Below are 25,527 nucleotides of genomic sequence, written 5' to 3' on the forward strand. Positions count from 1 at the left end.
GTAGTTACCGACCTACTCTATGAGTTGTTTTAAACTCACAAAAGGTTTATGCAAGAAAATTACAACATTTATGTCAAAATACTTGTGGTCTGGATCACTCGATAAATCAGGGTTGCGTTGGCAATCTTGGGAAAAGTTAGCTGTTCCATAGAGTCGTGGAGGACTCGCGTTTAGAGACTTGGAAAAGTTTAATGATGAAATTCTAGCCAAGCAAGCTTTGCGTCTATTGGAGCGTCTTTGTGCCAAGGTTTTATTGGGGAGATATAGTCAAGGAGGAGATGTACTATCTGCCTCTTGCCCGCAAGGAGCCTCGGCAACTTGGGAGGCAATTATGAAGGGCCGCCATGTACTTAAAAAGGACTTATCCGCAGAATTGGCAATGGCCGTACCTCAGAAATTTGGCATGATCAATGGATTAGTGGATCCATGAGTATGAAGCCGATGTATAGAGCTGCTGATGACCCTGCACTTTTTGTTTCTACCTTAATTTTGGAGGGCTCAAACCAATGGGATATGAAGAAGGTGCAGTGGATTTTCTATCCGTTTGAGGCTCAGCGATCTTGAGTATGCCCAGGCCGCGTATAGAGCAATTGGAGTTCTGGGCGTGGGAATGGGAGAAATCTGGGAGTTTCAGTGTTAGATCGGCTTACCGTGAAATAATTCTTAAAGATGGCTTACTTGAGCCAACAGGAAGCTTATCCGATGGGGATGAGAGTACATGGTAAGCTTTCTGGGGTTTACGTGTGATGCTTAAGATTCGGGTTTTTTGGTGGAGGGTGGTTAAAAATTTGCCTCTGTGTACCTCATAGCTGCATAGAAGACAAAAGAAGTGAGTTTCTGTCCATTATGTGGACATGATAATTAGACCCTTTACCAGTCACATTGAGTGTGACCACGCCAAATCCTTCTGGAGGGTGGCACATGAGGTTTTTGAGCTAAAGTTGCCAAATCTGCACTCACAAACATGGTCACGTGATATGTTGGACTATGAGGTTATATGCAAGAAGGATGCAGCGGTGGCGGTATCTGTCATGTGGACGATCTGGGGGAGCCGTAATAGCTACAACCATGGGAGGTGAAGTACCAGTCTCTAAAGTCGATGGAGCTGGTGGATGAGTTGGTCAAGGACAATGAAACCCTTACTGGACGCATCTGTTAGAGTGGCACAGGAGGTGCCCAAATGGAAGCGCCCTGACCAATCTTGGTTGAAGTTGAATTGTGATGGTGCTCTGAACACCCAGGAAAATGTGGTGGAGCTGGAGTGGTCGTGCGCGACCATGCTGGTGTTTTTGTGCTAGCTGAATGCAGGAGTACGAGCACATTGGTGATCCAGAAATGGCTGAGGTCCTTGCCTATCGTGATGCAATTTGGTTGGCAAGAGTGAGAGGGTGGTCTCACATCATCGTGTAGACTGATTGCCAGCTTATTGTGAAATCTTGGAATGAAGGAAGTTTGACACGATCTGCCTCGGGGTAGATTATACGGGAGATGAAAGCTATTGTCTCTGACTTTCAAGGATTTTAAGTTCCGTTTTACTAGAAGTGAGGCTAATAAAGCGGCACATGCTTGTGCTCGCGAGGCCCTCTCAATTGTTCCTTTAGATGTCTCCTTTGAACTTATCCCTTACTTTATGGCGCGACGGCATCTGCACTGGCCAGTGCCCCTCCTCCTGCGACGTTTGTAGGCTTCCCCGAGTGATGGTCTACTCCAGCGACGTCCTTAACCACCTCCGGTCTTCCCCTGCATCATTGAAGGTCCTTATTCATGGGTTGGGGAGAAATCCCAGCGCGGAGACGGCCTGCGGTGTCAACGGCGATGCCCGAGGCTGCCGTTACCTTCTTGGAGGTGTTGGCATGACATTGACCATACATCCTCCTCGAGCACCGGGGAAAACCCTAGGTCCGGTCTGCTGCACCAGGCAGCAGCGGTGTCTCAGAGACGTTCCCCTCTTGATGGCGCCACTTTGGTTGCAACTGAAGTACTTGTTGCTGCAACTGGATGTTGGTGATGAGTTTCTCCGGCGTACACTGCTTCACAAGGCATGGGCATCCAGGGCACAACATTTGCCAGAGCCGGCACTTCCCCAACGATTGCTACACCAGTTCCTGCTAGGCCCTCCCTCCTACTTGCCGACTCTCTTGGCACATGATGAGTGCGAGGTACCTTCAACTAGGCAGTCTTGGAGGTGCAATCGTCCCTGGAGGCGCCTGGCAACGACGGTGTTGCTGCCTTGTTGTTGCAATCGTCCCTGGAGGAAAGGCTAGGCGAGTCCTAATGTTGTCGTGGTATGTAGTCGAGGGCACCTCCTTAACAAGTTGCGGTCTCTTGGTGAGGACAGTCGTGTGACGTGTGTGTGTCTGTGTTCCTCCTTCTGGAGGTTGTACCCTTGATGTCTTCTTCCTGTTCAATGAAATAAAACGCAAAATCTTTTGCATTTTCTCGACACAAAAAGATGTGGAAATGTCCTGCATAGATATTCAGTAAAGTGTACAATGGACATTTTTTGATATCACATCAAATTAGTCAGATACTACCACTTCTTAGCAATGCTACCAAATTCTACTCTCAAGGTGCAGGGTTTCTTCACATGAACATCGAGATATCTAATCAAATACTTTAGCGTGTACTCCTGTAATAAATCCGAGTCAATTAAAAGAGATCGGAGGGCATAGGAGCGAGTCACCAATAGAGCAAGCACAATGGGACATACACACTGAACTATATTCTGATATACTATGTACCTACTCATATCCCTTTCCATACAAGCAATGACAGATGAAGCCTAGTGATCAGGTGTATACGTGAGCACGCGTTGCCTGTCCAACACGTGTCTAACACCATTTGGTAAAGCAGTTAAGTTGGGGAAGTGCATGCGGCGGCCTCGGCCTGTCCAACATGTGCCGCCCGATTTTAATCCCCTCTCTCATCTAAATGACATCACACAATCTTATCCCCTCACGGCCTCACCTCTCCTCCATCCATACAATCCACCTCTCTCTCCCTCATCCAGCTTCCAGACCACGCGCCGGCAGGCCGAGGCCGCCGCGGGAGAGCAGTGGCATGCCATGTGGTCGCGGGGAGTAGCCTCGAAGATGAGGACCTCATCGGGAATGGGACGATGCCGTGCAAGCACGAGCTGGAGGCGTGGCTGCTAGGTGCGGCGGCGGAGCAGTCCAACACACGGTTCCAGTACTCGGTGCTCCGCCACGGATTGCTCGCCGCCGTTGACGCGAGGCGGCTTCAGGACTCAGTGTTCTGGCATGGCGTGCTCATCGTCGAGGCTTGCCTCGGCGACCTCGGAGCCATCGCCGACAGGCACGGGTGCGGGGGGCGGTGCGCAGCCTCCTTCGCTTCTTCGCCGTCGCTGGCGCCTCTGCGAGCACCGAAGACAAACTTCACGGGTACGACGAGCTCCCGTCGGTCGTGGCGCTTCTCTGCCAAGTATCCTGGAATTGGAGAGAGACGCTCGCAAAGAATTGCAGAGTAGCTGAATTGTCTGTAGCGATAGGATGCAGATTGCAGAGTTGTTGAATTTTTTGTTACTCTTCATCAAATAGGTCCCTCCCAACCCCGGCGTGTTCCGCCTGGTCAACCACGGCGTCCCCCGCGACCTCACAGCCCGCCTGTTCCGGCTGACGCGCGACCTCCTCGACACGGACCCGGGGGAGAAGGAGCTGCCCGGCTACTTCGGGGGCACGCCGGTGCCGTCGCTCCGCGTCAAGGAGTACGTGGCGCACATGGCGCGCATCACCCGAAAGTTGTTTGACGCCCTGGCCGACGGCGGCGAGGAGCTCGCTCTCGACGCAGCGCAGAGGACGTCGTACCTGGTGGAGCACGGCGGCACCTTCCGGGCGTACCGCTACCCGGCGTGCGATCCCGCGGGCCAGTACCTCGGGATGGAGCCGCACACAGACAGCTCCGTGATGTCCATCCTCAACATGGACCTCGTCGACGGCCTGAAGGTGCTAGTACCAGGTGGAGCACAGGGTGGTGGCGCCGCCGTCGGGAACTGAGCGTGTGTCGCCCCGTTGGGAGAGATGCAACAGGCGCTGCGTTGTCCACGCGTGGGGAACCAACAACTCGCTAATGACCTGATTTTTGGGCAAACTAATCACTTAATATGTTTTATTAAAACCGCCCGAGGTGTGAATACGCAAAGCAGAACGATTAGTTAATTAGCTATAACGCATGCATCAATTGATAGAAACATTCCGCAGTGGTTGCTGGTATTGTCGACTGGTGACAACACAAATATCACAAACGGCAGCTATGTAGTGACCGTTAGTCAAAAGCAGAATCCAACGGTGGTAGACTAGATCCAACGGTGATGGACGCATGCTGACGTATCCCCAAATCCACTCTCCAAGCAATAAAACTCCTTTACAACTCATATTATCTTCCATACCTACAGCAAGGAACCTCCTTTATAATCCTACTCTTTAGCAGAAGAACCAACATAAGCTCATGAAAATTCAGTTAACAAACAAACAGGAAACTCAAATTTCAGTTAACACTAAACAGAACACTGAACATTCAGTTCACAATAATACAACCAGCTCCCAAGTGGTCCTTAGGCAAAATAATTTTGTGGGACATGGTCCCAAAATTTACTCCCGTGAATCAACTCCAGCAACAAATATGTGGCTACAAGAGAGAAGAAATACGGAATTTGATTGCCTATTTTTAAATCTAAACCATCATGAATGGCACGTGTCAATTGCTGAATGTTGTCCACAAGGTGTGACTTATTTGTGGCTTAAATTAATTGGGCTAGAATTATGTCGCCGTGGACATGACACGGTCCACGCGCTTGTGCGTGGCCAGCTTTCCTTGGGCCCACCAGCCAGCCGCCAGTGCACACTTCGTCTTCTGCTCTTACGCCTAAGCAACGCCTTAGGGACGCCTTCAAAACCAGGGAAAAGAGGATATAGGAACATTGCTGAAATAAGCTATTAGGCGAGAGACCACAAACTGACATATGTTGTCAGGTTTACATGGAAAGTATCAGTTTATCAATGAAAAAGTATGTAAGTATATCAGACTAATACAACTATTTGTTGCACCAAAAGGTAGAATGAGTAGATCTAGGAGACAAAAACACTTGCACTTAAGTAAGTTGACGAACATTGAGTACACTGAAATAAATGAAAAATAGGACAATCACACTGTCATTCATAACACCACTACACCAGTGAGTTAGATTCTAGAAAAGAGGTGTCACCAGTTCAGGAGTACTTCCCTTATAATCAGATGCGCCAAGACCAATAATTCTATTGAATGGGATGAACTCAACATCCTTGATGCACTCGGTCCTCGTTGTCATATTTAGCTTAATGTGCTGCCTAAGCTTCACAATCACAGACGTCCGTACTATTTTCATTACATCACCTATCCTTCTCTCCCCATTCCAGGGAGATAGCTAGTTATCATGAGATTCATATCAAATCAGTGCAGATTGTATTCAGGGTCCATAATTGGATCCAAACAATCAGATGTGAGAACTTTGAGCAGAAGCTAGCAATCGATCTGCTGCAAACCACAACAAATTTGCACAATGATCACTGATTCCAGGTAGCCTGCATCTAATCTAAGGTACTAGTAGCAAATATGTGATTACGTGGCAATACACACCAGCATAAACAAGATTAACCACACAAAAGGAAGCAACAACATGTATCCCCAACAGAGTGGAAGGCAAATTCCAAGGCCAATAAGGACGTACCCAGTGCTAAGAGCCCCCGCACTGTGCGGGGTCTGGGGAAGGTGTTAGTGGCAAGCCTTTCCCTCACGAAGTGCAATGTGAGAAGACCGCGACTCGAACCTGGGACCTCTCGGTCACAGGCGGTGAGGCTCTATCGCTGCACCAGGCCCGCCCTTCAAAGGGCCAATAAGAAGCAAGCAAAAAAGGAAAATACTTGATAAACCAACGAAGCAATCCATTAACCCAGACAGTTTCAATAGCGTAGAGTACTTATCACAATACTAGCATAATAGTAGTAACCCACAATTCAAATAATCAGATAGTACACACAATTGACAACTTTGGGCTGCTGCTAGATATCAATCTGTTGCAACCTACAGCAACATTTGCACAAGGAAATTCTATCGGCCAGTATTTAATGTAGCTATATGATTATACACCAGCAAGCATAAACAAGATTATTTAATGTAGCTATATGATTATACACCAGCAAGCATAAACAAGATTAAGTGCAAGAAAGGAGACAATAGGATGTATACATGACCAACATAAAGTGGAAGGCAAATTCCACGACCAATAAAAAGAGAGCAAAAAAAGGATAATATTTGGATTTGCAAAGCTCTACCCCGCCCTACAAGCAAGGGGTAATTTTCCTCGAAAGAAAAGCATCCCTTTTAAGAGAAGCACAAATGAAATACCATGTCTATCCATTAATCGATACAGTTTCAATAACTCAGAGTACTAGTAATCATAATTACTAGCATAGTAGTAGTAGTAACTCCATGGTCGCAGACCAGCAGCACTCTTCGATTCATACATTGTTTAGCTGGCATGAGCTAATACATTCCATCACGGAAGTGGAGGTTGTATTGAAGGCCCACTTTCAAATAATCAGACATACAAATAGACAAAACTTTGTGCAGAAGTAGCTATCAATCTATTGCAAACGACAGCAACATTTACACACAGACATTTTCTCACCAGCACAAATAAGAAAAAAATAAAGAGCAAGGCAAATTCCAGGGCCAATAAGAACAATAAACAAGGATAATAATTGGTAATTTAACTCAGAGAGAAGCACGTCTCTTTTTTTTTTGACACGGGTAAAGCATATCAATTTGACAACAAACAAAAGCACATAACATGTCCATTGAGCCGATACAGTTTCAATAGCACGGAGCACTAGTAGCATAAAAATAGTAACTGATGGTAGCAAATTCGACATATATTAATAGTAGTAGGCAGTTAGCATGAGCCAACAATTTCCATGACGGATGTGGAGGCAGCTTCTCAGTTCCCGGGTGCAGGGGGCGGATACCTCTAGGAGTCCTCGGGGACCACGATGTAGGCGTAGCCCTTGGCGCGGTACTGGCGGATGATGTCGTTCTGGATGTCCACCGCACTCTGCAAGGTCCGGAACGACCTCGCCACGGTCTCGAGCACCTCCTCGTCCTTGATGCCAGTGCATCGTAGGGCATCGACAGAGACGGGGAGGGGCTCGGAAGGAGGCGGCGACTTCATGAGCGCGTGGATGTACTTGTGGCTCACCATCCCCATCATCTTCCCGTCCTCACGCGGCTTGAACGTTGGGAGGTCCACGGCCGCTCCGGCCATGCGCTCCTCGATCTCCACCAGCTCGTCGGCGAAGGACTTGTCCTGGCACGCTAATTCCAGCTCCAGATCCGTGAAGTCCAGCACGTCCATCGCCTCCTGCTCTTCCATATTCGTCGGAGTACTAACTGTGCACGACGGTTGTTGTGGTGGCGCCGGCACAAGTTTGACGGTTGTTGTGGTGGCGCCGGCTCAACTTTGTTGCGGTGGGGAGCAAAACGACATCTACATATAGCCGCGAACCCCCAACCCTAAACGGTATCGGACTGGCACACGAACTCCGACTTCCGCTCTGGCCGGTCTTTCTTTGTTGATTGATGATGGCCTGGCCTACTCGCGTCTCCCACTTGGAGTCGGGCCAGCTACGATGGATAACCCGGCCACGCAACCATCTCCAGTAACTCCTAGAAATTTTGATTTTTTTTAAATTTTTTAAACGCCCCACAACAGCTAAATTGTAAGTACTTCCTCACTTTCCGTTCATAGGGCTTACGTGTATCCCTAGATTGTAAATTTGACATGATAATACACGATATATATTACAAAACATATATCAATAGAAAGCTCAGATGTTCTACTTTCTAATAATATAATTTGTGTGTTGCACAATTTATATATGTTGGGCAAATTAACAACCTAAGGGTACGCATAAGCCCTATAAACTGAGAGGGAGGGAGTAGTAGTCTAGTAGGCTATACAATCTGAATCCAGGGTTCTAGTTCTCCGGCCCTGTTTTTTTAATGATTATTGTATGGACCGTGCTAGGAATTCTTTGGGGGATTTGATTTTCCAGCCTCCTGCTTCCGTACTGACACGTGTCCTTTTTGTTATCGGGTAGCAAAAAAACCCGTTTTGCTCCAGTGTAGCAAAAAACGGTCCATCCATGAAATAAAAGAACAGACTGAGCTCGCCAGAAACTCGTCGAAAACCTCGTAGCAAAAAAAGTTGTGCTATTGTAGGAAAATCGATATCGGTGGAGACCTCACTGGAGACCTTGTAGCAAATATATTGTGCAATTGTAGCAAAACAGCAAAAAAGTTGTAGCAAAAAAATATATTCCTAGATTGCAAATCCACATAACGGAGACCTCGTCGGAGATATCGATGAAGACCTTGCCGGGAATCTCGTAGCAAAATATTTATACCTTTTAGCAACATTGCAGAAGAACTGTAGCGAAAAAGTCTACCATATCTGACCCCGACTGGTAGCAACGCCAAACAACATCGGCAATAGACTCGACCACCGTCGGTAGCAAAACTGATAAGCATTTGCAGTATCGCCACTGGCCGTGGTGCCTGACTTGGCAGTGAGCATTGAACGGATGAACCCTCGGTCGTGGCTTGCGGTAACAAGGCGGGTGACCAGGGAGACGTTGGAGAAACACGCTAGCGACATCACGTGGGATCACTGGGGACGCCATGGACGGGCGGTGGCGACCGGCCATGGGTCACAACGTGTGGTGCCGAGGCGGGCGGTGCTTGTCGCGTCGCGCAATGGTGACGCGGTCGGCGTTGGTCGCGGCGGCCAAGGCCCGCAAGCCGGCGTTGGTACACGGGATCTCGCTGAGGCCACCAGCTGGCGTCGGTGGCGGTACACTGGATCTCGCGGCCGATGTGAGGTGGCGTATGCATCGAGGAAGCCACCACCGTGCCCGTAGTCCCCCTCCCCGCGCTCATCTTACTGACGCACTAGCCGACGTCGGCGGTTGTACACGGAATCTGCCCGGCCGATGGGGAGGCGGTGGCGGTGGTGCATGGCGGGGAGAAGTGGAGAGGCGTGAGCGGTTGGTGGAGAAGGCTCGAGGGAGAAGAAGATAAGGCTGGAGCCGGATTTGTTTTTGGGGTGGTAAGAAGTAGAGTATGGCTACCCGTACAATCACTTCGATCCGACGCAACAACACCCGAAGGTTGGCAGCGCGAGATCACCCGAAGGTTTTCCAATTCATTCTCCGCTCAAGCGTCTAACTAAGCACTCAACATTGGACATGCCCCAAATAGCAGGTTATCTTATTGACCTTTAGGACATGCTCCAAATAGTAGGTTTACCCGGTTAGCCAAATTTTAGATTCTCAAAATTCCAAATAAAAATACGAAAGCAGGAAGATTTTAGTTTTTTGCTATAAATTACGGATATTTTTTTAAAAAAATTAAAATTAATAATTGCATCCTGCATAAAGATTACTATTACTTTTACCCAATTTTTTGATTTTCAAATTTTTAGGTTTTAGTTTTGGCAAAAAAAAATTAAAAAATTAAAAAATTAAAAATAATACAAATTAAAAAGTTAATGTTTATTTATTTATTCAAGATTATTATTACATCATTACTTTTGTTTATTAAAAGAATTATTTGAAATTCAAATAAAAAATAAATGTGACATCGACCAACATGTTAATAGGATTGAAATGATACTACTATCACATACATGAGCGTGAAGCACTTGGATGCGAGACGGAATGGAACTCGGAAGTTAATCGTGCTAGTGCTAGAGTAGTGGGAGGATGGGTGACCGAGCGGGAAGTTTGACCACGAGTAAGTAATTACCCTGCAGACATTTTCGCCCTGAACCACATGGATGGACCTTTAGTCCCGGTTGTCTTAGGTTTTTATCCTCAAGATAGTTCCACTCTCAAAACAATGCCTCCAACAAGGTTATTACCAGACACAACCAGTTAAGGCCAGACCTTGAATTTTCACCTTGAGATGTAAGACTCTGAACTTCACATTCACGTGTGATGCCTCCCCCACATGCATACCACTGCTGCGGAGATCGGAAGTCCCTCAGCATCACGAAGACTCGAACCTCCTTTAGCCAGTCCACCAATCCGGTATTCATGATATTCCTTCTTCTGACTTCACCGGACCAAAAAGTCACCTGATGTCAACACGTCAACACAGAACAGAGCAAGAGCAGCACGAATCATGCTTACCACCGCCGAACCGTCACCGGGGGCGGAGGCCGCCACCGCTCCACCGAATCCTACATGGCTACCGTTAGAGAGCATTAGGTCCCGGGCAAGTTGCCGTGCCGCCCGGCTTCATCCACCGACGCTTCATCGCCTCCCATGGAACGCCGCCACGGAAACCCTCTCCCCCCTTGTCGTTCGACGGAAGGGACGCTGCCACCGCCGCCGAGACTGGGGCCGGGGCAGTGGCTGTGGCCAGGGCTGGAGCCGGGGCCAAGGCCAGCGCCGGGGCCGGGGCCGAGGCCGGCAGCAGCGGTGGCTGAGGTGCGTCGGTCCGGGGGCGGCTGCTCGGGGCGGGCGGGTGGATCCTCCGCCGCTGCCCGGGAGGGGGCGGGAGAGGAGGAGGCGGCGGCTAGGTCAGAGGGCATACCCCTCTGATATCGGCCAGGATTACTGGTCTCAACTACCCATCGTTCGAGATGGAAATTCTAGCCCTCCTGAATAAAAATGTATGCGATGTACATGCCCTTAGGGAAATCTCAAGGGAAGCACCCCATCCGCCATCGGTCCATTGGGGTTCAAACAAAAATATTAATTCGAGAGTAGGGTTCAAATAATTTCATCCTCTAAGGGATCCCCCCCCCATGATATCACTTTTGCACAAAAAGTGTCCAAACAACCCCTCGCTCAAGACTCAGGGCTCCTTTGATTTAAAGGATAGGAAAAGCATAGGAATAGGAAAGGTTTAGGATTGGAATGGCATGTCTAATTGAATCCTATAGGAAGATGAAGTTTGTTTGATTGTAGCAAAGGAATTTTTCCATGAGGCATGAGCTAATGCTTTTTTCCTATAGGAATTACACTACAAGATTCCTATAGGAATTTTTCCTATAGGCTATGTTCCTATGAATCAAACAACATGTATAGGAAATTTTCCCATAGGAACCAAATCCTACACAATTCCTATGCAAATCCTTTGAATCAAAGGAGCCCTCAATAGATGAGAGTGGGAGTGGGAGTGGGAAGCTACCTCGAGCTCGGCAACCCTCTAGAGCAACAATGCCACCTCGGCCTCAGAAGCGATGTCTTGGAACATCCTTACCACTTGGGCCATGTCACCGCATCATCACGAGCAGAGATGATGCAAGCATTTCAAATGTACAATCTACATCAACTCTGATGGCTGTAGATTGCAACACTTAATCCTGGGTGAATTTGACCCCTGTCATAGGAAGCTCCCACATTCAATTAGAAACGTCTCACCCATCCTGCATGTCCAAACATTCATTGTAGGCCATGTTATTCAATCTACAAGATTTTGACCGAAATAACAGTTTTGGTAACAACTGATTTCAGCTTATCCTCGCAGAGCAACTTGTTAAGGGGCATTAACCATGTTATACCGGCATTAGGGCGAGAGATGCCTTATAATTGAAACATTGCATCACCTAAGCAGTTGAAAGCCCTCCGTGCACGAACATTTACCACCAAATTTGTATCATTATATTCATGTAAAAAATAAATCATCATGTAGCTATTGGTTTCATAAATATTGTTACATTTTTGTGTATACTTGGTCAAGTTTGAGATAGTTCGACTTTCCAAGAAAGCTGAAAGTACACTCATTCATGAACGGATGGGGTATTTCCTTCATGGCACATAACAGAACCTTGCATAAACAGAATACACGAACCATATATACCAGTGCCCGACCATGCTTACAAATTAATACAAAAAGACTCAGAGACAACATATGAGATAGCTAATGCATTGTCGATTCTCAAACACATCAGAGTAGACAGATCTGATCCAAAGTACACAACTCTCTGATTCCAAAGTCTAAACGTTCAACACCAAAAAGCACCATACCCTTTTGCCTCTTCCTCTAGTGTGATCCACCCACCAAGAAAAGCCACCATCTCAATAACCATCATGGAAGTTTTATGGATAACAAACATATGGACAGGCCCGGTCCTGAGATTTTGAGGGCCTGGGGCGAAAAATAAAATATGGGCCCCTTTATTTGCATACTTGAATGCAGATAATCAACGGCACACCATCTTTGTATGTCATCGCGGTGGCTATTGACGCGGTGCAGCTCCTCTCGGCATGGCTACCGGCCATGTGGGGCGGTGATGGCCGGGGTGTCTCCGGCCATGGTGCATAAGAGGTCAAGCGTTGGTCACACGAAGCATGGCCGAGGTGTTCACATAAAAGAAACCAAATTGCATTTACGGTTCCTTGGAAAAACTGCGCTTGCGCACAGTGGTGAGAGACAAACTAAATCTATAGACACCAATCACGTGTGGATTTTATGGCGCAGACAAGTGGTAACTTGCCACATGAAAAGGGAAAAGGTCAGAGTTGACGGGGTCCATTCACTGAATCCATCCGACGGAATCCATGGCACTGGGTGGCGGTTTTCATAACGTTTGTGCGATATAATTCTACGAGAAATCTTTTGTATTGTTAAACCGACAACACAAAGAGAAGTTTCGTGACATAAATATTAGTAGTCACATAACATCCACAATCAACCAATACAAACCTATTAAGACCAATTTTGATTATAAAAAAATCACATCACCACTATTCAATAAATAGATCATGTTTTTTTAGATGTTTCACTAAATAGATATGATAGAACAATCAGTTTTCCCTAGAAAAAATGCTGATAGAACACTACTCTTTTTTGAGAACTGAACCGGTGCACACCCTACCGAAGCCAGGTGTGGCCCACCACTAGTTAACCATTTCCATGCGTTGCTTAGAAAAGAAAGGGAAAGGCCCAAGGCCTAGATCGCTAAATAAAATAACTAGGCAAAAAAGAAAGGCCCAAAGCTTATTGTGTCAAGCAACGGTTCGGCTTTCTTCTTCCCTGAAACACAATACCTTACTACAATGGCGAATCTGGTGATTCAAGCAGGGGTGCTCTAGGGCTGGCATATACCTAGGTTGGGGCCCCTGGATTTCGAGGGCCCGGGGCGGCCGCCCCTCCCGCCCCCCCCTAGGGCCGGCCCTGCATATGGAAAGAGAACAAAAGTTCATCATGTAAGCTAGTAGTAGAAAACAGAACTCTATTTTTTTATTTTTGCGAGAAAAACAGGCAGTGCAATCCATGGCTCAGTCCTGGGCTCAACTAACGAGAACAAAATCTCCAATCCTTTAGGTGGAGCCACCTCTTAATGTTGCAAACCACAAAAGCATTGCACACATTGGAGCCTAAATAAAGCCAAATTTTACCTGTGGCCATTGGTTTTAGCTTAGTAACCATAATTTGGCCCTGCCACATGTCCAAACATTCATGGTAGGTCCTGTTAATCAACTTATATTCATTTGGCAAATGCATTGATCAATGCAGTCAACTGCACAACGTCCACTTTATGATTCTAATTCGGGATTAACGTTTTAATATTCATGGCTATTAGCTAGCTATTTCGCCTTTTATATCAGTGCAAAACTGTATAACAAAAATCAGAACTTGAGTTCACTAATTCGTCGTTAGCCCGAAGACAAATGAGAACAATTATTGTGACTATTAAGATATAGGGTATGTACTCTGTGAAACAGAAGAGAAGCATCTGCCTGATAGATGTATATAAGCATAAACATGTTTAATAAGCCATGATAGACAATGATGACACAAACCAGTAGCAGACATAGTTATATATAGGCATACGCATGTTTAATGAGACATGATTATATACGATAACACACAGACCAGTAGAAACATAAGTATAGCACGACAGCCCTCCGGCGATTGCAACTTGGTTCCTAGACCACCTCCTAAACCTCATCGGCGTTATTAGCGATCACAAAGTAGGCGTATCCCTTGTCGTGGTACTGCTCGAGGATGTCCATCTCCATGTCCCGCACCCTCTCCATGGCCTCGTACCCCTTGATGATGATCGCGTACTTGGCCTGGTCGCCACGCACAAACATGAGGAGACGCTCGTTGCTCACGCGGCTTGGGACATAGAAAGGTGGCCCCGATTTGAGCTCGTTGATGAACTGCTGTGAAACCAGATGCATCCGCTTGCCGTCGGCGGCGACCTTGATCATCGGGAGCCCCGCCGATTCGGCATCCTCGGCGGTCGCTCTGATCCTGGACACCACCTCTTCTTCATTGCGCTCCACCAGCAAGTCAGCCTCGTCGTCCTCACCGGCCATCGGCGCCGGCACAAGGTGAGCCTCTTCCTCTCCCATGATTCCGATCTCTATCGCCTGCTTCTCTTCCTCCTTCCTTTCCCTTCCCTGCGACTGCGAGCTTTGTCGAGATCGATGAGCGCTACAGACCGCGTCAATATATAACCTAGCGAACCTCCAACCCTAGGCGGTATCGGCCCCGTCTGGCCCGCGGACTCCAACTCCCACGCCCGTCTCTGGCCCTAGGTGTTTTCCTGATGGCGCGGTCCACTTGCGTCTCCGGCTCGGACCCTGCAGCTCCAGGTCAAATACTCAAATTGCACGAGTTTGCAACTAAAATACAAATAAATTCACACTTTTGAGCTAACACTAATACGTTTGCTTTAGCCACGACCATCCATGACTTGGGCGACAAGGATCGATCCTGAAGAAGCTATGTAATAAAATATAGAAAGGTTCATGAATTTCTATTTGTGAAAAAGAACAAGGATTCTTTATTAAGAACCCGTAGATTATTGGAGATCGAGCTAAAGCAAGAAAAGTTTCTTTCGTGAACCCTCCGCCTTTCTTCCACTAGCATGCATGAGTTGATGGTGTGGCATCGCTGACCCGGCCACATCCTGTCGTCGGAATCCGAAATCAGTGTGACATTGTTGCCTGGGGATGCAAAGTCGTCCACACGGTCTAGCGCTATCGGGTTTGGACACAAAACAGCTTGTGCTTCTTAGCAAGATTTTTATTCTTAATAGTATCTTGCTTCCGAGAAAAATTCACACATTGGAAACAATTTTGGTACATCGCCGTATGTTTCTAGTATAAAATTCTACTACCTCCGTCCCAAAATATAAGATGTTTTAGTAGGCTATTTTAGCTCACTCAAAAGTCTTCTATTTTGTAAGAAAGGAAGTACCATATTAATTATGATTTGTTTCACAATAGGTGATTTTTCGCCATGGCAATTAAAAACATTATCTGTTTAAGAACCATAGAAACATACCTTCGATTGAAGGAAGCGTTATTTTTTGGGTGTGTTGGAAACTTATTATTAAAGTGATAGACATAAAAAAATTGTAATTGACACGAACATAACATATGCACTATGACATCACTCTTAGAGTGTTGTAGAAATAACTTCTTGGCGTTGCGAAACAATTTTGTAAGGAACACTGGAACAGGTTTTTTTTATTAAAAGGGACTTTACAACTCTGTATGCAGCAGCAAAAATAACACCATTGCAGAAACACTGTTTTCATTAGGCCTTGCCAGGGCCCAGGGCCGTAGTGGAAGGAGGGACAGATCATGAACGAGCTCCTCTTCATCAACACGGCAACTGCCTTCCTGCCTATGAAGAGTGGTTCCTTATCCCGGTTATGGTTGCATCACACTCAATGTCATTGCAAGATAGTTGGCAACTCGGCACTGTGTTGCAAACGCAACGAAAACATGGTTCGAATTGGGTCCAACCAACAGTGAAGCATAATCTCGTGGTTGAAGAAAAAACAAAAATATCAACCTTTTGGATAATTTATTTATGTGCCACAACCAAGCAACTAGTAAGTGAAAACATGATCCTATAGGACTTAGAATGAATACGGCACTGAATCATTTTTCACTATTGTTGTATTTTTGGAACTGAGTGAACAGAGAGATGTCTGAATTTTCTTAGTCCGGTCGTAGCAAAGAGCAGTCCTAAACCACAAGAAATCTCCAACAACACTCGGTGAATTATTCAAAAAGGTCTAACTAATTTTCTCGAGGGAAAAGAACTGTGGAATGTGAACGCCATGAGGATCCGGGGTTGAATTACCTAGTATATCAATAATCAACTAATACTACGAAATAAATATAGCAAGAATAAAAGATTAACTAACTAATTGTGTGACGGAGAAGGGGTCATGTTAGTAGGCAACAACGGAACCATGCTGATTGTACATGGGGTGCCACGAGTGTGGCGGTGGCGGGACGTGGTGCATGTACAGCGTCATCGGCGCCGCATGCGCCCTCCTCTCCGCCCCGGCCGCCACCATGTACCTCTTCTCCTCCCAGACTCCCAGTGTTGCAGTTGTTACCCGGGCTTCTTTTTCTCCGCCGTCTTGGGACTGGACGGCACCGTCGTTGCTGAACCGATGGTGACGATGTTAGAATGCTTGCAGGCCTTCCTCCTTGTGGCCTCCAGCACGTCCATCAGGTTGACGCTTCCCATGGTTATCATTGTGCCCTCCTTCTCCGAGTTGATCTCGATCTTGTACACACCTTCATCAAGACAAAACGCAAGAGCATCATGCATAAAAATGCAATAATTTGATTGCTAGTCTCACTTTATAAACACCCTAAATTTAGTTTAACTATTGTATGCATTATGTTTTAATGGATTAATTATTATTTAGTTACATTGCCACTTCCTCTCTTATAAACAATCGTAAAATTTAATTTAAATATATTTAAATTAATTTATTAGACAAAGCAAAGATGGGGATTGTGTGTTTACACCTTGTTATCTAAGGTTGACGCCATTTCAGTGTCATGTTCAAATATCAAACAAGTTCTCCTAATTACTAAACCGCCTAAAACATAGATAACACCTTTAAGGAACATGCCTACCAGTATATGATAGTCTCATCATAATAACATTATAAATTATAGTCTAGTTGCTATCACCTCACCACACAGTAGAAACCGCTATCAAGATAGTTGTTGAGCCGCACACTATACAAAGTTGTGCTAACATAATCATGAGAACTGAGAAAATATACACAAAGACACACATAACTGTACGAAAATTTTAAGTAGGTGCCATAAATTAATCATTATTTCGTGTCATGTTTAAGAGACTCTTGCATAATTTTAAGGGTCATTGTCTCAATAGTGAAAGATAGCTCCTCCTAAAAAAATATGGGTTAAAGTGCATGTATTTTCCGACGAAAGATCTTAGTATTTATGAAAGAGTGTTATAATAATTTTAATCAAGATTGTCATGTGGTTATGTAGAACAATATATACACCTAAAAAAATTAAACACATTCATTTTAAAGAAGTATAAAACTTCAGTACAATATTGTTGGTTTTAACTATGGTCTATGAATACCGCTTAATGTAATCATTAATACAATACAATAAAGTACATATATCTGCACTAACTTGGTTGATCAAAATGTGTCTCTAGCAGTAGGTATGATGCGTATGCAGTAGGTATGATGCGCATGCGGAGGATATGGTGTAACAACTCTTGCTGCCAATCGCGGGTCATGGAAGGCAACAAGCGACCATGCCATCCTATATTATTTTTCTATACTCAAGGTGCCTTACAAGTGGAACAAATGTCTATAGGCGAGATTTGTTTGTATATGAATCGGTATATTTTTCGTTTATCTCTTTGAAAACCTCAGGTTGAATGGTTCGTCTTGATAATAGCTGATTTGTTGCTTAATAATACCATTATCCATCCGGCTCCATATTTTGGAAATATATTATCGGTGCTACTGGCAAATGCATATGTTTTGTGGTAACTGACTTATTCGTTTTTAATGCACTATTAAATTTTCATGAATAGCCAAAAAAAAACTTGTGGATCTTGCCAAAATAAAAACAAAATGTCTCCTAGCTCTGGACTCTAACCACATATCTCTAAGATTTCTAGCTCGTAAGTGTAGAAGATACACAAAAAGATTCTCTCCTATTTTATCAGCATTTTAGCCTTCATAATTTTGTGTTTGATTATTTGATTCATAAACTTATGAACTACAAAAAATGTTTTATTCTCATTCGCAGAAACAATTTATTGACTCAAACACTTGGTTTCATTCTTAAAATTCTTCTTGGTTAAAATCTTATGTTATCCACTAGCACACAATCAAACAAAACCTGAATCATGTACATGTGCTAGTGTTTAATAGAACATGCAACAAAAATAAGTAGGCCATTTGATCCATATTCTTACATGGTTTTCCCACACCGATGAAATCTAATTTGTTTTCTTTGCGTCCTAAGTTCCATGAAAAATATGAAGATGCGCCACAGACTAAAGGTAAGGCCTGCATATATGAAAAGCCATGCATATCGTTATTTGCTCATAATTTTGTACATAATGGATTATCATCCCACAAAGTCATATTTATATGTCATGCTCAATATGTGAAGGAGGGTTTTCCTAACATTTTTTCGGGCGGTGATAGGAAAAAGTTGCTAGCCCAATCACATGCATGCATTAGTTAGCAAGATTTGTCTTCTTTAATAGTATATTGCTTCCGAAAAAACACATTTTGGCGATTTTCTTAGTGCGTCGTGATATGTTTCTAGTACATAGTTCTAGTAGGTTAATTACAATTTATTTCACTTAGTATGTGGTTTCTTGTTTCACAATATGGGGTTTTTTTCGTTGTGGGAACAATTTGTGTGTGTCATGGAAACATTCTCTGTTTTTGGAACCATAGAAGCATTCTCTTGGTTGAAGGGAGAGTTGTTTTTTCTGGTATGTAGGAAACTTCTTGTTTGAGTGGTAGACGTATTTATTTGTGACTGATATGAAGATTATCTCTATTCTAGGACAACATTTTAGAGTAGTGCTCAGTAAAAAAACATTTTACAGCGTTGCTGAAATAACCTTCGGTGTTGCCAATAAATTATTCATGATGATAGCACCGAAACAGGTTTATTTGATACAAAAAGTACTTTACAATTCTGTATGCAACAACAAAAATAACACCATTACACAAAAACAGTTTTCATTTGGCCTCGTGGAGGCCGTAGTGGAAGGACAGGCGAAAGCATGGTTCGAATTGGGTGCAACCAACAATGAAGCAGAATCTTGTGGTAGAAACAAAAACAAAAATTCAACCTTTTAGGTAATTTATTTTATCATGTGCCACAAGCAAGCAACTAGTAAGTGAAAACATGATCCTATTTGACTCAAATGAATATGTCATTTGATCATTTTTTTTTCTATTGTTTTTTGTATTTTTGGAATCCAGTGAACAGCAAAGACTGGTCCTAAATCACAAGCAATCTCCAGCAGCACTTGGTAACTTATTCAAAAAGGTCAACTAATTTTCTCGAGGGAAAAGAACCGTGGAATGCTAGCGCACACGATGATCGGGGGCAGAATTACCTAGTACTATATCAATAACCAATTAGTACTAGGAAATAAATATGGCACGAACAAACGATTAATTAACTACTAGCTACATGATGGAGCAGGGGTCGTGCTGGTATCCCACGACGGCGCCGTGCTGATCGTACGCGGGGTGCCACGAGTGCGGCGGCGGCGGGACGTGGTGCACGTACACCGTCATCGGCGGCTCAGGCGCCCTCCTCTCGGCCGCCGCCGCGGCCACCACGTACGTCTTCTCCTCCCACTGCTGCTGCTGCGGTTTCTGCTCGGGCTTCTTCTTCTCCTCCGGCTTGGAGCTGGACGGCGCCGTCGTGGTCGCTGAACCGATGGTGACGATGTCAGCACGCTTGCAGGCCTTCCTCCTCGTGGCCTCCACCACGTCCACCGGGTCGACGCCGCCGGTCACCGTCATCGTGCCTTTCTCCGAGTCGATCTCGATCTTGTCCACGCCTTCATCATGACAAAACGCAAGACCATCGGTCGTCAGTGGCACGTAGGTAAGAAAGAGTTAACCGGGGGAATGGCTCCGCTGTCAGTTCGGTCGTCGTACCTTGGAGGCTGGAGACGGCGAGCAGGACCTTGCGCTTGCATTTGCCGCAGGAGGTGTCCACCCTCAGCACCGTCTTCTTCGACATGAACGAACACCTCCCGTACGTATCCCCTCCTCCGCCGCTCTTGTGCGATGACGATCGATCGATACTTCTACCGCGACAACGACAACGGCAGTGGCTTGCGGGCTATATACAGACAGTTGAGCATCCCGTTTGGGTTTCAGGTGGTTAGAGACCGAGACCGGTGTGGTCGCTCAACGCCCAGAACGGGAAGTCCAATTAGTTCTAGAACGGACTCCTTCACTAGTAGCTCGTTCCCATAGTCGTCTCGGCGGCCGGGTACCAGATGAGACAGCAGTGAGTGAGTGTCGTACGTGATGGCCAACCGGATTCCTAACCGTTTACTCTTGTCGTGGCAAACATCAAGTCCTCTTTCTGTCTTGCCTGAGTTGCCTCCGGTCGCTGGGTGTTGGAACCACTTCAACCTGTCCAGATGACTTTGTGTGGTGTTGCCTGAACTCTTGGCGCGTTCTAGAATTCAGATGCTGCATACAGAATCGACTCTGATCCCAAGCAACTGAATTCATGTACACTTGCATAGAAAATCAAGAAGCAATCACAAATTCAAAAGGCACAGTGAAGCAACCGCAGATTCAGCAGACATACTACCGCACGACAGATGCCGATTACGGGACTGATGACATTGTTACATTATAAGTCAGAGCATAGAAAACACTTGTATGTGGCCAGAAAGGCATAATTGAGCCCTCATTTAGACTGCAAACATTACAAAACATGTGGTTGCCGCTGGTAAAAGTAAGGGTTTGTCGGTACATTTTGATGCTTTGTGTGTCAAATTCTTGGTGTATATTCCGCCGCGACAAGGCACCCAGTATATATGCTGTACAACTCATAACGCTACAACGACAATAGCAACCACTCTGCTGTAAAATAAACACCCCGACGAAAGGGGGAAAGAGCTCCTCAACAGTGGAGCTGTACTTACAAGGTTACAACAACAGCCGCAAGAAGAAAACAGGTGACCAATCTCATGTGCACTTTCCGCTCCAGAGGCATGAAGGAACTCCTCAATGTTCTAACTGAATCTTTGAGTCGTCGCCACTAGTGCTACCTCCCTTTGAAGAATCACATGGAACACGCCCAACCTCCCCATTTTTTGTGTAGAAGTTGACTATCTTTTGGTCCAGTTTGAAATAATGTGGCATCTTATCCAGAGGTTTCACATCAAGATCAACAAAATACGCCTGCAAATAGAACATAGAGTTTAATGTCATTCACTTGCAAACAGCACATAAAGAAACCAATTCATATGCAGAATTCAATTGTTTAACAATGAACTAAAAAGTACTACTTGAGTTGCTGAACAAATAGAAGATGAAGATAACAGGAACACATTTCAGAGTAGCATACCTTGTAATCATAGGTTCGGTTCACTGACTCGAGGAACACTGAATCATACTCCGAATCTGTTGTTTCACTCTCTCTTGGCCGAAAGCACATCATGAGGCTACAGTCCTTTGCAGTAGCAGCAATAAGGAAGTCCCTGACAATCTTACAGCTCTTGTCCAAAGAAAGAGAATGTAACACAGAGTACTTGTGCAATAGCTCAGCATCAGTTATATTTTTGCAGACCAAACAAGGCTGAGAAATGATGTCGTAATACAGATGAATTGCCCCTTCGATGTCATGATCATCCAGTTTTTGAGTGACCAAGAGCTTATCCAATACCCCAGATTTAAATATTGCCTCTGACAGCAGCTCAATAAGGTCAGATGGTTGTAGCCCGCTAACCTTTGTCAGATCTTCAAGACACTTCTCTGTTTCATCAGGATGGACCGTATCAGCACCACCTCCCATGCCACCAAAATGTAACGAGCCATCCACAAAAATCCTGAAGTTGTTCTGAGGAGTCGAGAAAAATGATTTGATTGCTGTGCGAATTCTTTCTTTCGACCCAGAAAACAGATCAAGGGGATTGTAGTCACTTATCTTCGATATCTGAAAAATGTTCAAAGGTATGTTAGGCATCACCTGATTTCAAAAACCAATAGCTATACTGCAGTATTACAAGAATGTAAACCTTAAATGCATAAATAACAAGAGCTATTGAAGATGTCTTGATAAAAATCATCTTTTAGACGAGTAATCTTGTACTCCATCCGTCCATAAAAGGATGTCGGAGATTTGTCTAAATTCGGATGTATCTATACACCGGATTTAGACAAATCTCCGACATCCTTTTATGGACAGAGGTAGTATTGAAATATCAAACATAGCCAAACTTTGGCTGAAATATGTTGCTTGAAATTTACATACCTGCCCCTGATGAAACTTGAGCTGTTGATGCATCTTATACCGTGTTACTTGTTTCTTAATAGAATTTTCCTGTGATATATATTCTGATGATGGAAGGAACCCACATTTGGCCTGGACGGCGAAGCATGTCAGTTGGAAGTACACATTTCAAAATTATAAGAAAATGACAGGATGCTCAGAATGTACCTTTATCTCCACTGCGATGCAACTGCTACCTCTAGGCTTTCCTGTGATTATAAAATTTACTTAAGAAAATACGCCGAAAATACTGTAAGAAAATGGAAATCCAAATGCATCAAACCCATCAAGGAATTCATAATAGCCTAGCATATAACCGATGTAAATGACTAAGGAAGCAGATTGTCATTTCTCGACCAGCTACCCTTTATGGACAGAAATCGAAGCTTTTGCGCTGAAACCAGATCATATCTATGCTAGAAATCGGTAAAAACTAAAACATGCCTCTTTCTTTATTCTGATTAACGGAGGTAGAAAAATACCTGGCATATGAATCAATGCAAAAAAACATCCTCAGTTTCAAAGAAGGTGACATTGGCACAAAACAATATTGTTTCCTTGGAGAAAACTTGGGTGTGCACATATGATCATCGTATACATTTGGTAACACTAAAAATCCTAAGCCACTATGAATTGCAACTTATTTTTAGTGAGACCTACGAATCGCATATTAACAAACTTTACATAAAGAGAAGCTCAACAATCATGTAGTACAAGCATGATAAGCGAAAAAACAGTCATGCCGCAAATATTTTATGCAAAACTTTGGTACCTAAAAAAGAGGAAAGTCTCACTTTCTTAAACCATGCAAGCTCTGAAACATGCTCAGAAGAGATGGTATGCAGTGTAAAAGGAAGATCCAGACTCCAACTCTTTACCAGAAAATAAGGAGTGGTCAGAAATTAGAAGGGCAGAATCAGCGCTGGTATCAATTGCGCTTGCAGTCACTCGCCAAGCAGGCCGGGAGCTGAGGACATTCTTTCCAACAATCTCCAAAAATTCCTTAGACACACGGGCACGAACCTGCACTACAAAACATTACATTGTTTATCCATATAGTCAAGCATCTAGAAGAAGACAGTTTCTAAAAGTTCCAAAACATTGACAATATGTTTGTTACAAAAAATCACAATTAGAAACATAATTAGGTTTAATGTTAGTCATACCCCTCCATCAACATGATTGGCACCCAGATGTTGGCTCATGACCTGTGCATAGGCTTGTGGCAAGCAATCTTGCTTCAGAGACTCGACCAATCCTGGGATCTCGCCCCACACAAGTTGCTCAGAACTTGAGAAGACCTCACAAGTTGGTGATGGTTGTGCCTTGTCATTTAGAATCTTCTTGGCCCGGAGTACCTTGCCAATCTGTAAACAAAACGAAAGGTGATCAGCAGAGTATACTTCCTCTACATGTGTCATGCCAAAGAAGCATATGCGCTGGAAAATAAAATGGAAAAATCATGGGAACCAAATACATATAAGATGGTCATTTCCCTGGTTGGAAATGGCTAAAAATTGTGGTGGTGACAAATAGATACACCTGATCCCTGACCACATGTTTCAACAGCTTTTCAAATATTTCGACAATGAAGTGAAACCAGATGCCTAAATTAAGAGGGCAACAGGTGTGCTTAATTCTCAAAAGAGACCAGAGGAGTCAACTTAGCATCTCTGATTCTAAGCAACCACCCTCCCAGACAGGGACACCAGATCTATGCAGATGCAACTGCATCCGTGCAGCATACTGAGATCAAGTCCAGAAACTTATACAGAACATGAAAGCTAAGTAAACCAACAAGCGCACCAGAAAGAGCGCGCGCGCCTATCCAGAGCAGAGGCGCGCATGCTATGGAAAGAGATCAGCAGAGTACATTTCCTCCAAACGTATCATACCAAGGAAGAAGGTGCACACGATCGAAAGTAAAATTGCAAAAGTACGGGAACCGAATACAGATAGGACGTCTGTTTGCTGGCTACTCCCTCCGATCCATATTAATTGACTTCAATATGGATGTATCTAGAACTAAAATGTGTCTAGATACATCCATATTAGAGTCAATTAATATGAACCGGAGGGAGTAGAAACGACTGAAACCTGGTGGCAACAACAGAAGATACACCTGTTCCCAGCTCTCGTGTTTCTACAATGAAGTGAAACCTAAATGAGGGCTGTGACTGTATCACGCAGACAAGCATGTGCAGAAGCTATTCAAGTCTTACAGCGATTTGTGCTCGATTTTTTAAGCGACCACTGGAGGAGCAACATGGCATCTCTGATTCTAAGCGGTGGGTTGCCTCGCCCGATATGGACACCAGATCCAGGCTGCTACGAACGCATCGGTGCAGTCCAGAAAGCTATACACAGTACATGAAGCGAAGTAACCACCAGAAAGGGCATACATACTCGGAGCCGGAGGTCGGAGCAGAGCAGAGCATACCATGGAAGGCGAGGAGCCGGTGTAGCTGAGGATGAGGTTCGCGGCGCCCTCCCCCTTGTAAACCCAGTCGCCCGCATCTCCCGCCTGGAGAAGCACGTCCATCTCCGCGCGCGCCGGAGTCTGGCTAGCTGCAGCGACCACAGTGAGAGTGAGAGGGGCGGCAATCGGAAAAGCCACAACAGGAACTAGGCAAAAGGGGAGCGGCAGGCAGTCGCGTAGGCCAACTAGTAGGTGACTCTGCTGCCTCACGCCGGCGGGGCGGCAGGCAGCAGCTAGCAGAACCCCTGGTCCGGCACGGACGGAATTACGCGGGGGCGCGCCCGCGCGAGCTCGTCTCCGTGGTCGGCAACGCATATCGTCGAGCATATGGCGGGCGGGCGCAGAGGGGGAGGAGCAGTGGAGTCGAGCGGGGGTGCTTACCAGAGGGAGGAGGGGGTGAGGACTAGTCGCGCGCGCGCGCGCGGCGCTCTGCGCTGGGCCGTGCTCCGTCCGGCGGTGCTGCGCTGGGAGAGGACGAGGGCGGGCGAGGCGAGGCGGCTGCAGACCCCGGCGGAGGTCGCCGCTCCAGGCGAGACCGGTGCCGCCTCCGCTGCCGCCTGGCTGGGCGAGGTTTGAGAGAATCAGGCAGGGGGAGGAAACAAGGAAAGCTGGCTGGAGAGATTCCAGGGAGCTCGCACCAGGCCAAGGGAGACGTGGATGCCGACGCAGACT

General features: G+C 45.5%; 2 protein-coding genes across 2 annotated transcripts; both read right to left on the reverse strand.

Annotated features, from left to right (window-relative positions):
• Nucleotides 1-19,540: 19,540 nt before the first annotated feature.
• LOC124675383 (heavy metal-associated isoprenylated plant protein 2-like) lies at nt 19,541-20,105 on the reverse strand. The gene is made up of 2 exons (XM_047211457.1): nt 20,021-20,105; nt 19,541-19,920 (listed from the first exon to the last, which is right to left on the reverse strand). Exons 1-2 carry the CDS (start codon nt 20,103-20,105, stop codon nt 19,541-19,543), a joined length of 465 nt encoding a protein of 154 aa, XP_047067413.1.
• Nucleotides 20,106-20,764: 659 nt separating this feature from the next.
• LOC124676650 (inositol-pentakisphosphate 2-kinase IPK1-like) lies at nt 20,765-24,936 on the reverse strand. Its single transcript, XM_047212690.1, has 7 exons — nt 24,817-24,936; nt 23,543-23,743; nt 23,255-23,399; nt 22,545-22,585; nt 22,359-22,469; nt 21,453-22,040; nt 20,765-21,286 (listed from the first exon to the last, which is right to left on the reverse strand). Exons 1-7 carry the CDS (start codon nt 24,916-24,918, stop codon nt 21,110-21,112), a joined length of 1,365 nt encoding a protein of 454 aa, XP_047068646.1. The 5' UTR covers nt 24,919-24,936; the 3' UTR covers nt 20,765-21,109.
• Nucleotides 24,937-25,527: the final 591 nt, after the last annotated feature.

The sequence above is a fragment of the Lolium rigidum genome, chromosome 7 (genome assembly GCF_022539505.1).
Source record: "Lolium rigidum isolate FL_2022 chromosome 7, APGP_CSIRO_Lrig_0.1, whole genome shotgun sequence".
Lineage (NCBI taxonomy): Eukaryota > Viridiplantae > Streptophyta > Magnoliopsida > Poales > Poaceae > Lolium > Lolium rigidum.